Source organism: Branchiostoma floridae, chromosome 6 (assembly GCF_000003815.2).
Source record: "Branchiostoma floridae strain S238N-H82 chromosome 6, Bfl_VNyyK, whole genome shotgun sequence".
NCBI classification, from domain to species: domain Eukaryota; kingdom Metazoa; phylum Chordata; class Leptocardii; order Amphioxiformes; family Branchiostomatidae; genus Branchiostoma; species Branchiostoma floridae.
This window is the reverse complement of record NC_049984.1, coordinates 11579460-11594343: the sequence shown is the minus strand read 5'-3', so window position 1 is coordinate 11594343 and position 14884 is coordinate 11579460. Positions and strand designations below refer to the sequence as shown.

General features: G+C 38.0%; 1 protein-coding gene across 1 annotated transcript in view; it reads left to right on the top strand.

The window, feature by feature from the left end:
- Nucleotides 1–112: 112 nt before the first annotated feature.
- The window catches only part of LOC118418042 (engulfment and cell motility protein 1-like), a gene marked incomplete in the record, with an annotated part of 37717 nt that continues 22945 nt past the window's right edge, over nt 113–14884 (top strand). The window contains 8 exon segments of the mRNA XM_035823849.1: nt 113–341; nt 6452–6492; nt 9382–9454; nt 9909–9959; nt 11760–11929; nt 12303–12402; nt 13336–13421; nt 13904–13969. Of these exon segments, the coding sequence (XP_035679742.1) occupies nt 258–341; nt 6452–6492; nt 9382–9454; nt 9909–9959; nt 11760–11929; nt 12303–12402; nt 13336–13421; nt 13904–13969 (671 nt within the window).

Below are 14884 nucleotides of genomic sequence, written 5' to 3'. Positions count from 1 at the left end.
GCTATAGCTTGACACCAGAAGTACCCGAAGTGCCTCTCTTACATCGACGACATCGTTAATATTCAGAGGAACGAGTTGAAGAAACTCAAACTCATTGGATTTTCTAAAGGCTTTGATTTTGTGACTTCTGACACTGGTCCAGCTTCCGGGATGTCAATTTATCCATGAGTAAACATTTCCCTTTCCGGACATAGTTTTTTTGGCAGTGATGAAGGGAGATCAGCAGTTCTGAGATTTGTCCAGACACACGCGACATCATGCCGGTCTCCCAGGACATCGTCAAGCTGGCGATCGAGTTCCCAGGCTCGGGGAAAATGGCCCAGCTTGTTGATTTTGATCAGGTAAGTGACCCCCCACCCCACCCCTCAAAACTTTTACTAAGTAAGTCTACTGAAGAAAACTCCAGGTTCTAGGCACTGAAAAAAAACAACTATATAAATGATGTCCTGTTCCTGTACACATGTTGCATAGTTCCTCAAAGGTAGCTCTGACCTAAGAAAAATACAGAAGGTTGGTAAAATATTACTTTTGAGAGTCAACATAATTTGCAACTATTGTGTTGTATCAAAACAAAGAAATTTTTATTATAGAAGCCATAAGGATGTCTGTAAGTCAAGGAGGCCTACATCTTGGTGAGAATATCTACTGCTTGGACAGCATTACAGTCTGGGAGTTGAGAAGACAAGCAGTGAAGAATAAAATTCCAGACAAATTGGATAATGGGGGAGTGGCTGGCATTCACAGAGAGCTATTGTTTGTGTTGTGGTGTCATGTTCGTCTCAAAATAGATTAGTCTGTTAGATTTTTAGATACTAGTAACTCATGTAGTGTTCTGTTCTGTATGTATTGTATGTTCAAGTTGCCAAACACTGTATCCTCTACAGTTGTCGTGCAATAAAGTTCTTCTTCTTCATATGCATGAGACCATTCTCACCATTACAAAGCTGCTGATTGTTCCTAGAAACTGAACCCATGCATCACACAGGCTACAGAGACATGTATGTCCTCTTCTGATTCCTCTGGGGGAACAGTTGGGACAACAATGTTAGAAAGTAAAGAGGACAAGTCAAACAATTAATTTACAGAGAGATCTGTGTAATGGATTTTTGGGGAAATGATGACTCTATAAACAGTCTATGTTTTTTGAATGTTTTTTAGAGTTTTACTTTCCACAAGAAACTTTAGAAAGTTATTTTTTTAAGCCATTTGTTTGTCCCTGTCGAGAAGCTGTGAATGGAACCTATTGATATTTGATACCTATAATAGGTTGGAAAATTAAAGGTACAGTTCAATAATGAGCCTCCTAGGCCTATCAGCACAGTTTCCGGGTTTTGATGTTCTGAACATGCCACAGTCAAGATTTTAAAATAGTAGTTAGCTCTCCTTATTCATGTATTCCTTTCAACAGTTTCTAGACATTGTCTTGCCTTGTTCTTTCACTTTCAGGACATTTCCCCATTGGTAGGGATCAGGGCTGCCTCAAACTTTATTTTTTTCCATCCCACTTTTTGTCTGGGAGCTCATCTTGTTGATTTGTTATGATAAATCTGTCATTTAGCCTGGGAAAATACAATTTCAAATACAATTTTGTGTCATGATGTCTGAATTTTTTTGACGGACTGAGGGACATTTTTTTAAAAGTAAATTTTCATCCTGGGACGGAAGAAGCCCTGGTAGGGATGTTTCCTCCTTGGTATGGATGTTTCAAGGAGGTTGGATGTTTCCTGGTCACATCATGCGTGTTGCAGAAAATGTGCAGTGTTCTGTCGTTAGCTTGGGGAATCATTGATTGAATCTCATCAAAGAGTTTACTGTAAATGCCTTTAAAGTTGTAGGGCGAAACGGAGGTGGTCACAGTGATATTTCTAGTTTTTTAGTTGGTGGTTGTAACAAGGGGTTGGCAGGCAGAAGAACTCAATAAGAAGTATTTTGGTTCTGTGGTTTTGACTTTGCAGGAATCACTGAAAAAATTGCAAAACATTTACAGTAATTGAGTAAATACAAACTTGTGGAAAACCTCAATGGCCCAATTTACACACAAGCTTTTGAAGTCAACCAAAGGTTATCTCCAGGCAGATTAAACACAGGTCTGTGTTATCCTTGTAGAGTCCTGAGTCCAGTATAAAATGCATGTGTAAATGTAGAATGTAAATCCAGCCCTGGATGATGGCTTGACTGTGAAGGCCAGTAGTAAATAATAATGTATTGTAATTACTGACTAGATTTCTAAGTAGCCTAATTTTTAACTGGACATTTTGGTAATGGATTAGTAACTGGCTCTGACTGTATAAAAAAATGAACTTTATTATTATTGTGATCTTTGTGGGCTGTCAGTCTTGTGTATTAAACCTGTACATAAGAAAGAACCCAGCCCATTTAATGAGAAGAGCAGTGTTGACCCACAGTGTTTTTTATAAGATGGTTTATCCAACCAAATATCAATCATTGACTTATGAGACCTCTGATAACCCTGACACAATGTAGCTGATCCAAAGGAAGACTGGCTATCTGTTACCTGATGATCTTTGCAGTTCTAAGCATACTGCAGTTATTGCAGAGGGAGATAGGGGGCAGGACCCAAGTCAACAGTGAACTGAATCACTGAATGCAACCAAGGAGGTCATGGGGTGGCCATGATAGATTGAAAATGAGGCAAATAGACAAAACTTATTTCTGAAATCATCTCCCATTTAGTTTTCCCCAAACCACACAAATTTTCACAACATAAGATCAAATAGTAAATATTATGATTAGTGTAATCAAGGAGCTTTTGATAAAGGTCTCATTGATGAGTTTCTTCTTCCCATAGACTTCTACACTCAGCACAAAAAGTTTGGAATATCAACTTCGGTTGATCATATTTCTGTTGTATCTGCATCAATTTCAATATATTATATACCTATAGAAAGCTTGCATGATTTTCTTTCCAATGGTACCAAACTCATTATCAGTGTTAACTCATGGAACATACACTAGGCCTGCTAACGTGAGTGGGTCACGAAAAAAAAGTGCCCAAATTCCCCCGTTTTTGTTGAAAACTTTATCGTCCGGTTGTTATGGCCGCGGGTGACAATGATTCAATCAATCCGTTTTTCACCTAACGTTTGGTATACAGAACATCCAAGTTTCTTTTAAGCATATCTGAGTAGAGTATCTTAAGAGTGTAAATTCATGGAACGAGCACCAGGCCTGCTTACGTACAGGGGGTACTAAAGATAAAGTGCCAAAATTACCCTACTAAAGTCAATCACTCCATTCTGCTCATTTTCTTCTGTCGGTATTGACTTGTGAATGAAGGCAAGTTGAATAAACAGGACATGTCAATCAAAGCTACTGTTACTCTTTATTCAAGCAAAAAATCTGAACCATGGCAAGAGGTGATCAATCGAGTGCTAGCCATAAGCCATAGGAAGGCTATTCCACCCTAAGACTGTACTCCAGCATCCAGTGGTCCTTGCTCTGTGTGGACTGGTGTTAACGTTGTAATCTTGCATTGACATTTAGTCCAATATTGAAAGGGTAGAATATTGCTACTGGATGGAGGATGGTGTCCCTATATCTCACCACATTGGAGTTGCCTGGAATGATGACGAGTCTTGTTTTTCCTATGGCGGTTATACCGCCCCACACCATGACACTGCCTCCACCACCAAATGCCGAAAGTTACTCTTGTCGTGTCAGCGTGCGGTTCTCCTTGCCGCATCCGCGCTTTGATTCTGCCATCCAACTATCGAAAGGGCACATATACTCTACTCAATCTTTATGTTCCGTATACCAAGTGTGAAGTGAAAAGAGGATTGATTGAAGCAGTGACACACGCGCCAATATCAACAGGACGATACAGTGTTGAACAGAAGTAGGGGAATTTGGGCACTTTTTTTTCGTGACCCACTCATGTAAGCAGGCCTTGTGCTCGTTTTCTGTGTATAAAACCATGATGAGTTTGATACCATAGGAAAGAAAATCACACAAGCTTTCTATTGATATATAATATATTGAAATTGATCCATAAATAACGGAAATATGATATACCAAAGTTGATATTCCAAACTTTTTGTGCCGAGTGTATGTTATAATTCGTGGTTTAAATGGTCGCGTTGATAATGAAGCTACGTGAAATTTCAGCAGATTTTTCATTCTATGTTTAGCACATTTACCCTATATCGTGGGAAAAAATTGCCAACGTAAACTATACGTATGAACTTTTTTTATAGCAATTACAAACTACGATTAGTCAATCCCCACAAAAGGCACTTTTTCGCTGCTAGTGTACAACCGCACCACTCCGACCTAGCGCGCGGCTGCAAAACTTTACCTGCTAATTTCTTCAGTTACAAATAAGCTTTCACCAATCTAACTTTTGAGATCAGTTCCGCTGGCTAAAAGGGAATTTCTCACCGCTCAAAACATGCGTCCGTGCAGCCGTTCATTTTTGGCTCGGATCTCTTTTAGGGTACCCACTCGCGGAGTAATACATCAATGAGACCTTAAAAGCTCCTTGGTGTAATGCACCGAAAGATGTAGCAATTTAGAGTAGCGTAGAGTTGTAGACTGATCTCCTGGTCCGTTAAGAGATAAAAAAGTAATAATGCGAATATATTTTTTTCAGCCATTCTCTTATTGATCGATTTACTAATTGCCATGCTATCATTGGTTGAACTGCTAAGTATGATGGACAGATCTATCATGTCTACTGTGTGAAAAAGGTATAAAGAGAGACCAATATGTATAACATTCTGTAGAGTTTTAAGGCAAAATTGTTTGTGGAAAAAGCTAATTTTTTGCAAAATTTCTAAATGCTTTTGTTCTTCTTTTGTTCAGATCATAATACATGTATTGATCTTAGGCCAGAAAGCATCAAGACTTCATGGGTCCCTCACATTCTAAATCTAAAATGTTGTCTGTACCTGCAAAATATGCAAGGTCCAAGGAAACATCTATGTATTGCGACCTTTTTGAATGCATCAAGAAGATTATACTATATAGGGTAAACCTCCTTGAATACATAGTCCGTTGGCTAAAAAGCAACTAAAATATTACTTGCAAGTTTTTAGTGAAGTCATAATTACCTTCGCCAAGAAGGTTGTATTTTGGGTAGCGTGTATATGTTTGTATGTCTGTAGAAGACCAGCATAACTCAAGAACGCCTGGATGGATTGTATTGATATTTGGTATGTAGGTAGGTCTTGTTGAGACCTAAGAATGATTAGATTTTGGGCCCACTAGTGGCCAGTTACGGTACTGCAGTGGAGCTTCCTGGTTTGATATTTTGAGTTTTGGACATGCTGCGGTCCTCATTTGCATAAATTATCAGGAAATGCGATAAAAGCCTTCTTTCTTTAATAACATAGATTGCATACGTCTGTTGTTTGGTGGAGGAGATGATCAAGTTATATAATTAATGCAAATGATAACTACATTTGAATAATTAACGACAAACACAATCAATACAGCAGTTGTAGAAGATAGAATCATTTGGCGAAGGTATGGGGTCGTGGAACTCTAGTTTTGTAATGATTTACTGTATGTCTTGAAATATAAACAGTGGTTTTATATTTGTAGTTTTACAGTGACTTCTCGGTTGCAAATTCATGACACTTTGAACATGTCTCCCTTGTTTTACTACTTTACTATACAAACTGCTCCAACCACCATGAAAATTTCCTTTTCCCCTACCACAAAATAAACCTACTGAAAGTGCAAAGTACAGTATACAGTAAGTGGTAGGGTCCATTGTAAACCACCCCTTATTGTTCTTAACACATGGTCTGGTCCATGTTGTGATTAGCATCACAGTGGACCCCATACCATTCACACCACATGTGGACCCTGCATGCTGCAGACCTGGATCTGTTGTGTGTGTATGTTTGTATGCCGGTGGTCTTCCAGTTCAGCTTGGGGGGACTCACAAAACAGCAGATATTTTCATGTACTGATGTAGGATTTTAGCCTGTTTCTGTTGGATATGGCATATTTCAACTCTTTGAGACGGAAGGTATGGTACCTGAGTCTGTACTATGCAAGGGCTGTATAAATTTTCTCTTCTTTACAGAAGCTATATACTTGTCAAAAGTTGTGTATGCATGATTAATTAATATTAATATATTAATACAAGACCAGATATGTCTTGTTTCTTTGGTACATGTATTATGTATTACATGTAGTTTCATTCAGAAGTGGTAACTTAGCTGTTGCATGCAGTATAATCATCATGTAAACTTAGCCCCCATGCTTATGCATGTTGTTGCTACAAGGATTTAAAAACCTACTGGTATCAAGGACGTTACAACAACCTTGCTGGTATTAACCCCCTTGATCATGATGTTTTACCTGTGTTGCTGTTATGAACTTGAGACATTGAAGCTACCTGAGGTGAAAGATATCACCTGAACCAGGGCACAGTGTTTGTATACAGATGATCTAATCTTTATCCGTCTCTTTCCCTTTCCAGAAAAAGCCGCTGGTTGCGATCATCCGGGATGTGTGCGACGTGTAAGTAGGACATATATCCCGTTTCACTCCTGGAGTTATCTGCGCTCTTCCACCTGTTATCTTTTCCTGTAGCTGTCCCCAGTCAACCTTGAACTTCTTTTGAACTCTATTTTTCTTCCTGTTGTAACATTAGCTAACTTGTTAAGCTATCTGCACCCTTGATGGGCATCTTTGAAGGAAATGAAGTTTTTGTCAATGCATGACTGCTACTCACGTCAATGTACTGTAAAATCTTTCACCGTATGGTACATTATTTATAGATATTCAATGACCAAAACTTTGCGCATGTATCTCACCACTGGGAAAGTGCACTGACTCTTTCCATGCCTTAGGTCATCTTGAACATTCTTGTACATGCAAATGAAGAGAAATTTCACGACAATGTAGTAATTATACTTATTTGATGTCCCACTTTGGGTAAGGATAATTACTAGGTCTGTAAAGCATGTTACCTGAAGAATACAGGGTACATATTTCCTTGACACACACCTGGCTAGACATCCAAACCCATCTTGATTTAATCATTCTCTCTTATAGTCTTGTAGTTTATCATGTATGGAAGAGTTAGTATCATTAGATGATGGTTTGACAAGTCATAAATACAAAGAGTACATTCAAAGCTGTTCAAGAAGACTACTCAGGGGACTGATAAAATCTGGTCTATGTGAACAGGTAGTCACTATAGATTCCTGTGCTTGTGTCAATGGAAACACACAAAAATGTGGTCACAATCACATTGGTCTGGTACTGGTTCATTTGTAGAGGTGGTAACTTGTGCAGATTTGACTGTATTTTTTCCCACCAACTGACCAAGTACCGTAAATGCATTAAAGTTCGCGGGGATTTAATTTCGCGATAGCGGGGAAAAGGACTTTTCGCGGTGGATTTAAGTTCGGTAACACCATAGACTGCAATCTAATACCATGATAGAAAAATGTTCGCGGTGGTTTTAAGTTCGCGGTGAAGTGGTCACCGCGAAAACCGTGAACATTAATCCACCACGAACATTTCTGCATGTACAGTAACCCTTCAATGTTTGCCATTTTGAGGGAAATGCAATCCAGATTTTGGCATTCTTGCTTTCATAGGTGGTGGGAGAAATTAGTTCCAAATGTGGAGAGTAGGTCATTTAGTTTTATGTGGCTACTTCTGTTTGCTATCAAGCACAAAGGTTTTGTCATCACCCTGTCACCACACTGACAAAATATACCTTCAAAAGATTCATACCAGGATTCTTAAAATGGACATTCACCTCCATTCCGCAGATCCAGTTTCAGACTGTTCATAATGGGATTCACAATTTGGATAAACACCTGCTGGATACTGGACTATTGGGGTTACTTAAATGCTATAGGCTATATTTGGTCATAACTCCCTGGGTTGACTTAAAATGACTTAAATTTTCCTACCTAACATTTTTCTCACACTATTTTCCTTCACCATTCATTGTATGATGTAAATGATTCATTCCACTTTTTTTGCCCCCTTCACGTCATCTTTTATGGTCTGTTCCAAATTAGCGGTTGTATTTTTATCTCATTTTGCTCTATGTTATATTATGATAAGTGATTTATATCAGGTAAGATGGCAAAATCCTGGGTAAATCCTTCCTGCTGTTCCATATTTTCTTTTCAGTATCATGTTTACATAGAGGCCAGGGCCTTGGGAATTAGACCAGATTATTTTGTCAACAACAGATTTGGTTTCCTTTAGACTAGCTTTCTTTGGATATTAGCGTTGAGAGAAAATCTTAAATTGTTGTTTTCATTATTTTCTTAATGCTGCCCTGTTTTCTTGTCAAAACCTGGCAATGATACATGTAAGAAATTAATAGAAACCAATGTCCTCCTTGTATTTGTTGGAACCAAAGAAAATGTCATAATTTGTAAAGAAATGGCTGGTCCTCCTTATCCTGGTATCCAAATTATAGTTCTGAATATAATCCAAGTCTCTTTGTCATTGTTTTACATGCTATCCAAGCCGAGGTTAGGCTCCAGCTATTTTTCCCCTTTTTTTAGTCGTTTTTATCAGTGTTTCTTGATGTCCATCAGAGCCTAACCTCTGCTTGGAGAGTAGTATTACACAAATTTTTGTTCAAGAGGACAAAGAGACCAGGCAGCTATGATTTGGATTCCAGGCTAGGTCATCCCAACAACTTCTTGCTGTAGTGCAGCTAAAACTGTATGTAAGAGTCCTATTTCTGTCAATAGGACAAAAAAGATAGATTTTGTGCCCAAATGCAAACTTCCCAGGGGATGTCCCAGGGGGAGGGGATGTCCTGGGAGGGATTATCTGATAATTGGCTTCTTGCTGGTGTGAATTACCATGCTAATGAGGGACTTACAGGGGGCTTGTGTCAGCACACCTCTGCCAATTGCTAACATCTCCTACTGTAAATCCTAAAATATTTGTTTGAGTTTTATACCCTCAGTTTTTGCAGTGAGATGTCAACATGAATTTGTCTTCATTGTTACCATTGGTTTTTAGTTTTTTGTATTACATATTCTTCAGTTCAGACCAAAACCTGTAGAATGATCGACAATATGATTGCTATAGAAAAAGACCCGCAAGAAATGCAGACAGGTATTTCCTTCCTTTTTGGAGTCCAGACTGTTTTGTTTTGTGAAAACACCAATTTACATGCTTATCTGAGCATGAAATTTGGATATTGGTGCTAAACCAAGTCAACAACAATTTTGGATTTTCATTAGTCTCACTGGATTCTTTGAAATTGTATGAAATGAATAAGGTGGTCATTACAACAATTATTTTAAAAGAACACGACTGAGTGGTAATGTACAAATATGATTTTTGTAAGAAAATTCTTTTCTACTAATTCTAAGTATCATTTTCTATTACTAAATTTGAACTTCACACTGTTTATTCCAGATGGCAGGTCCCCAGCTCTGAGCAGTATGCCCTGCAGTACTCAGACAACACTCAAACCTACATCACAGAAAAGGTAACATCATTCTAACTCATATCACGTCATGTGGAAGCTACCTTGCAAATATGCAAGCGATATCAGAGTTTCAGTTTTTCTCTGTTTGACATCAGTATAAAAGCTGAAGATTTTGCGAATGTCTTGTGGAAAGAAAAAATAATAATACACGTAATCCCTTTTTTTAATGTTTGCAAGCAAAATTATGTAAGGAAAATGACATTTAGGAATAAAAGGAATTTCTCCAGCCCCTAGGATATAGTAACTGCTTGTCCCTGGGCTACAGACGCAAAATGGAATGACCTATGCATGTTGATGTTTGCTGTGATTGTGTGAATATGTATGCAACGAAAATTGAATTTTAGAAAACATGACAGACACCAAAGGAGTGAACAGTACAAAGTCACACTGTCTAGTTACAGTTGAAGCAATGGCTGAAATGACTGTCTCACCACCAGATCTGTCCTTTCCACAGAACCGTAACGAGATCAAGAATGGAACTGTACTGAAGCTCACCACATCTCCTGTAAGTGGTTATCTTATTGAAGCTTACATGTATTCTATGTTTATTTTTATTGCATACCCGGTAAACCGCCTCATGGCGTAACACACCAGGTTTGTAAGTTATGATTGGTATAAGCTGCATATCTGGGCAGATTTATTTGATCTGCTCACACCGGGATGGACCTCTACTCTTATGGAGAAGTCTAGTGGGTTCTTTAGCATACTTAAGGTGTGACTGTCCTCAAAAACTGGACCTCCATTTACTTTCATATCCAAAGGTACAACATCAGGACCTGTCAGCGTTTTGAACTCAATATCTCTGGTCAGGTTTTGAGTCAACAACCCTAATAATAGTTTTTTTTTGCCTCATGTCTCTTGCTACTGACTTTATAACACTGGGTGACAGCTTAATGAAGTTTCAGTCTACATTGTTGACACCTTACATATTTTAATGTATTGTATGTGCATGTGTATATATTGTATGTGTTCAGCAATAAAATATTCACAGAATAATCTAGTCCCATTTTGTAAGAAATCAAAATTCAGAGGATTAGGCCACACCAATTTAATTCGTTGGTTCTCGGAATCGCCGCTTCTAATTTTCCCAATTTCAAAAAAAAAAAAAAAAAATTCCATTCAGTAATCGTGCTGCAAAACTTTGGTTCCGTTAGAGAAACAGAACGTCTGGAAAGTACCAGTGCATTTACTTTTTCTCACCCCCAAGTCCTTTGCTACCAATTGATTCATATCTTTTTTGTTGCAAAGTATATTTAGGAACAAATAAATCATCATAAATGAGATACACATGGGCATAACATAACGTAGCAGAACCAGAAGTTCGGCTGAGCATGTGCTCTCTCTCACACACACTTTCACATGCAAATTTTCAATTGAAACACAGAAATCGGCACCCAAACAAACAACTCAATAAATCACCAATACTTTTTCACTCTTGTACCTCCATAGCCAACATGTTTTGATATGCCTGAAATGCTCAAAGTCTTCCAAATGGAGATGAAAATGAAGTCTGAAAATCTTGGGCGGCCATCTTTCTTCTTCTGTAAGTCAAAAAAGCGCCCCACGCTGTTTTTAGTGGAACTGCAGATTTGGCTAGATAGTACATGGTGTACCATTTCAGTGCTGATTTGCATCTAACATTAGGTTTTTCTAAGGAAGTTTAATCAAACTGCATCTTAATTTTTTGTCAACAAATAATTGTACATGTAACAAAAAGAGAGAATAAACCTATGGTTTTATGCAACATGTAGTTCAGTACTTTGGCTTGTTCATGTATTTTGGGGGGAGTGGAAGTATTTGTAATTTTTTTCCCAATTTGCACCAGTTGACCATGAAATGTAATTAGAGCCTTGGATAGACAGATTCTTATCAACTCAGAGAGCAAATAAGTCTTCCAGCGATGGTATTTTATTTCTAGAGGCAAACTTAAATAATGTTTGTTGTTGTCGTTGCATCTTTGTAAAAATACTATATTGGTCTATTTGAGATGTTTTGTGAACATTTCTGTTTACTGTAGCAACTGTACATAATTTAATGTATATTGTACAAATTTATGCCAACATGCAATTTTGCATGTAATTTTAACTGATTAACTATTTCTATCACACGTATACCATGAGTTCAGGTCTGGACTAACCAGCCTGGACCTGAACCCAGACTTGTTGCAAGTTTTTTTTTTTTTTTTTTTTCGCCCTGTCGCTTCAATTTTTTTAGGAAAAAATCCGAGAACCAACAAATTAAATTGGTATGGCCTTAAGATACAATTGATACAATAAAGAGGCTGAACATTTTTCTGCCTTTTCAGTCCAAAACAGCTGCAGATATTGTGCTGTGTATGAAAGGAGAGGACTCGGTAGAGAAGTGTAAGGCTTTACAGAAGCTGGCCAAAATCTCGGCTGATGTCACTTTTGCCAGCGAGTTCATCTCAAGAGACGGAGTCCCTCTTCTTGCGGGGATGGTCGAGAACGGCTCTGAGTAAGATTTCATTAAACACTTATTTAAACTGAGATGACCTCTAGTTGTTAGTCAAGTTACAGCAATCTTTCAAAACCATCATTTCCATCTGTTATATGTTGGTGTCATAGGTTACCTATGCCACAAATGCTCTGCATGTTGTCTGGTGAATAATTGTCTTCAGCTGTAAGTGGCATATTCTCCCACAATGCATTTAAATGTTTCAATAAGGCACGGAATGGTTTTGACCCCATCATCTTCAAATGCATGGTTATCAAATCTTTTTTGACTTCTCAGTACCCAACTTTAAATGCAACTAACATACAGGTACACAACAAATAAAGGTCAACTTATGTTAAATTGACTGAATACATGGTAAATATCTTTGTCTTAGAACTGGAGAAAATTTAGCCTTCATCCTGACTGCCTTTCTGGAACTGATGGACCATGGAGTGGTGTCCTGGGATAACCTCACTCCTACTTTTGTCAAACGAGTAAGTACAGGGCAGAGAGATAACCATACCGGTAGTATGAAATATTAAAAAAAAGATACAATGTACATTCATATGAAATTGAAGTGGACTAACAATTGATTAACTAGTTGGAAGCATAACTTTAAAGTGAAAACACTGTCATTGATATATGATGCAAACATTGCTACACATCACGTAGAAATTATACAGGAAATATGTGGATTTGCTGTTGAAATATGTCTGGGAATAGATTTGATCTGATTCAACTAGTAGAGTCATGGTCATGATTGGGATTGTAGAAATGTGGTAAGCTGGTCTTGAACTGATAAATCATGAGCTTCTGCTGATCTAAAGTGACATGAAGCAAAGCTTCTTGAATCGAAATATCCACACGCATAGCACATTTGGCAAATCCAATCTCTACTGGTAGAATCACTGATTGTACTGACAAAGATCTAGAACTTGATCACTACTGGCAGAATAGACTACAATCTCTACGTTAACATTTACATTTTAGAATACCCTGTTAATTTCACAAAGAGACTGCAGTTGAACTACATTTCCTCCTTTATAACCAAGAAGGTTTTAAATAATGATAGGTTCACAGCTTTAAACAAATAGGAAACTTCATCAAAAGAACCAAACTGTAACTGTACTTTTAGGAAGCCTTCTAGAGTAGGCTATCTCTTAAGGCATATGGCTTCCCATTTCCTGTACTTGTGTCTTTCAGGAATGACATTATCAAAGCCTCCCTATAATGAAATGGTACAGTCCAAGCTCAGTGCCCTGGATGTGCCATCTTCTGTACTGAGGGGGTGATTTGAGCCTTTTTATGCAGTTTTTTCTTTGAGAAAGATGAGAGGAAGGATATAGTGGAAGATACCAGATTGATACGGGTAGGGGCAGGTTAGAGTAAGACAAAGCTGATATCCTGTGTCCTTTTTCTGGGTGTAGGTGGCCACCTCTGTAAATAGACATTCCGCCGATGCTACTATCCTGCAGAAGTCTCTGGCTATACTAGAGTCTATTGCCCTCAACAGGTAAGTTAAGTGTGACAGTTATTATATTGGATGCAGGTAGATTGTTTAAGATTGCCAAATGTCTACGAGAGTTAGTTGCTTGTAGTTGTAAGAAGAATTGGTTGAAAGCCATTTTTATTAGAATACCAATATCTATCTATTTGCGGACCCGATATATGGACCATCATATGGACCATTCATTGTTTATAGTAAATCTGGTGATTTACTATAAAGAAGTATTTAAGACCCTAATAAGGAGATTGTAAGTATGCTTTCCTTCTTACATTTGCATGTTTTTGCAGGAAATGGAAAATCAGCATTTCAGTAAAACTGTCTTTGATGTAATGGACTGATACCCAGTGAACATAGTTAGCCATGTTTAGGGCTTTTAGGCCAGTATCCCCTTGTATTATTTCATTGTTTGTTTTTACACAATGTGGGGGACATCCTGTATGAGGTCATGTTTCCATTCTCACTGATAGCTCCTACTGCCTTCCTTTCAGCTATGAGCTGTACAGCTTAGTGTCTACTGAAGTCACCTTTGGAAACCTCATATCACACATTCAAAGGTAGGGAACGAACTGTTCTTATGCAGGTAGTTATATGGTGCTTGATTTTGAATGTTTGAATATCTTAAGGTTTATGATTGACATTAGGCCACCATACATGTACAACTGCTCTATTCTTTTGTATCTCGTAAAGTAGAATCTCGTAGTATCTCGTAAAGTTTTTTTTTAAAGAACCATCTTCATTTGTTAACAATTGACAAAATGTTCAAGATCAAGTTCAGGTATCTCTTGTTGAATCATAGTTTGACATGGCTTTGATATGAAGTGATTAAACCACTCATGTTTGTGTGATTTTTGGTTGTGACTTGTGCCTCGTTGATATTTATAATTGATGATGGTATTACACCAGGAAGATGGCTCTCAGCCACAAGTGAAATGTATGCAAACTGTAAACAGGATACTTTTAGCACAATAGACACCTTGCATGCGATGGGTGGAGGAACAGTGTCATCGTGTAGAAGTACTGCAAACATACTGACATACTGTATTGTACATTTTTGTACATGTAGCAACATGTAGCCTGGCTTTCTTAAATGATAACACATCAGTCATGGCATGGTAGTAGCTGTAAGACCAAGAGGGTTTTCTCCTCTGTGTCTGTTTTTTCAAGTGTTTGTTTGTTCATTCGTTCAGACCATTGTAATGCCTTGTGGCACATAGGGCAGCAAATTTCCTTACTCTTCAGTGACAGGCTATATTTTTGCAGGGAGGGTTGCTAGCCCATTCCCTTTAACATGTGTGAGGTACTGTAAATGCAGAAATGTTTGCGGTGGATTAATGTTCACGGTTTTCGCGGTGACCACTTCACCGCAAACTTAAAACCACCACAAACATTTTTCTATTATGGTATTAGACTGCAGTGGCTATGGTGTTACCGCGAAAATAAAACCACCGCGAAAAGTCCTTTTTCCCACT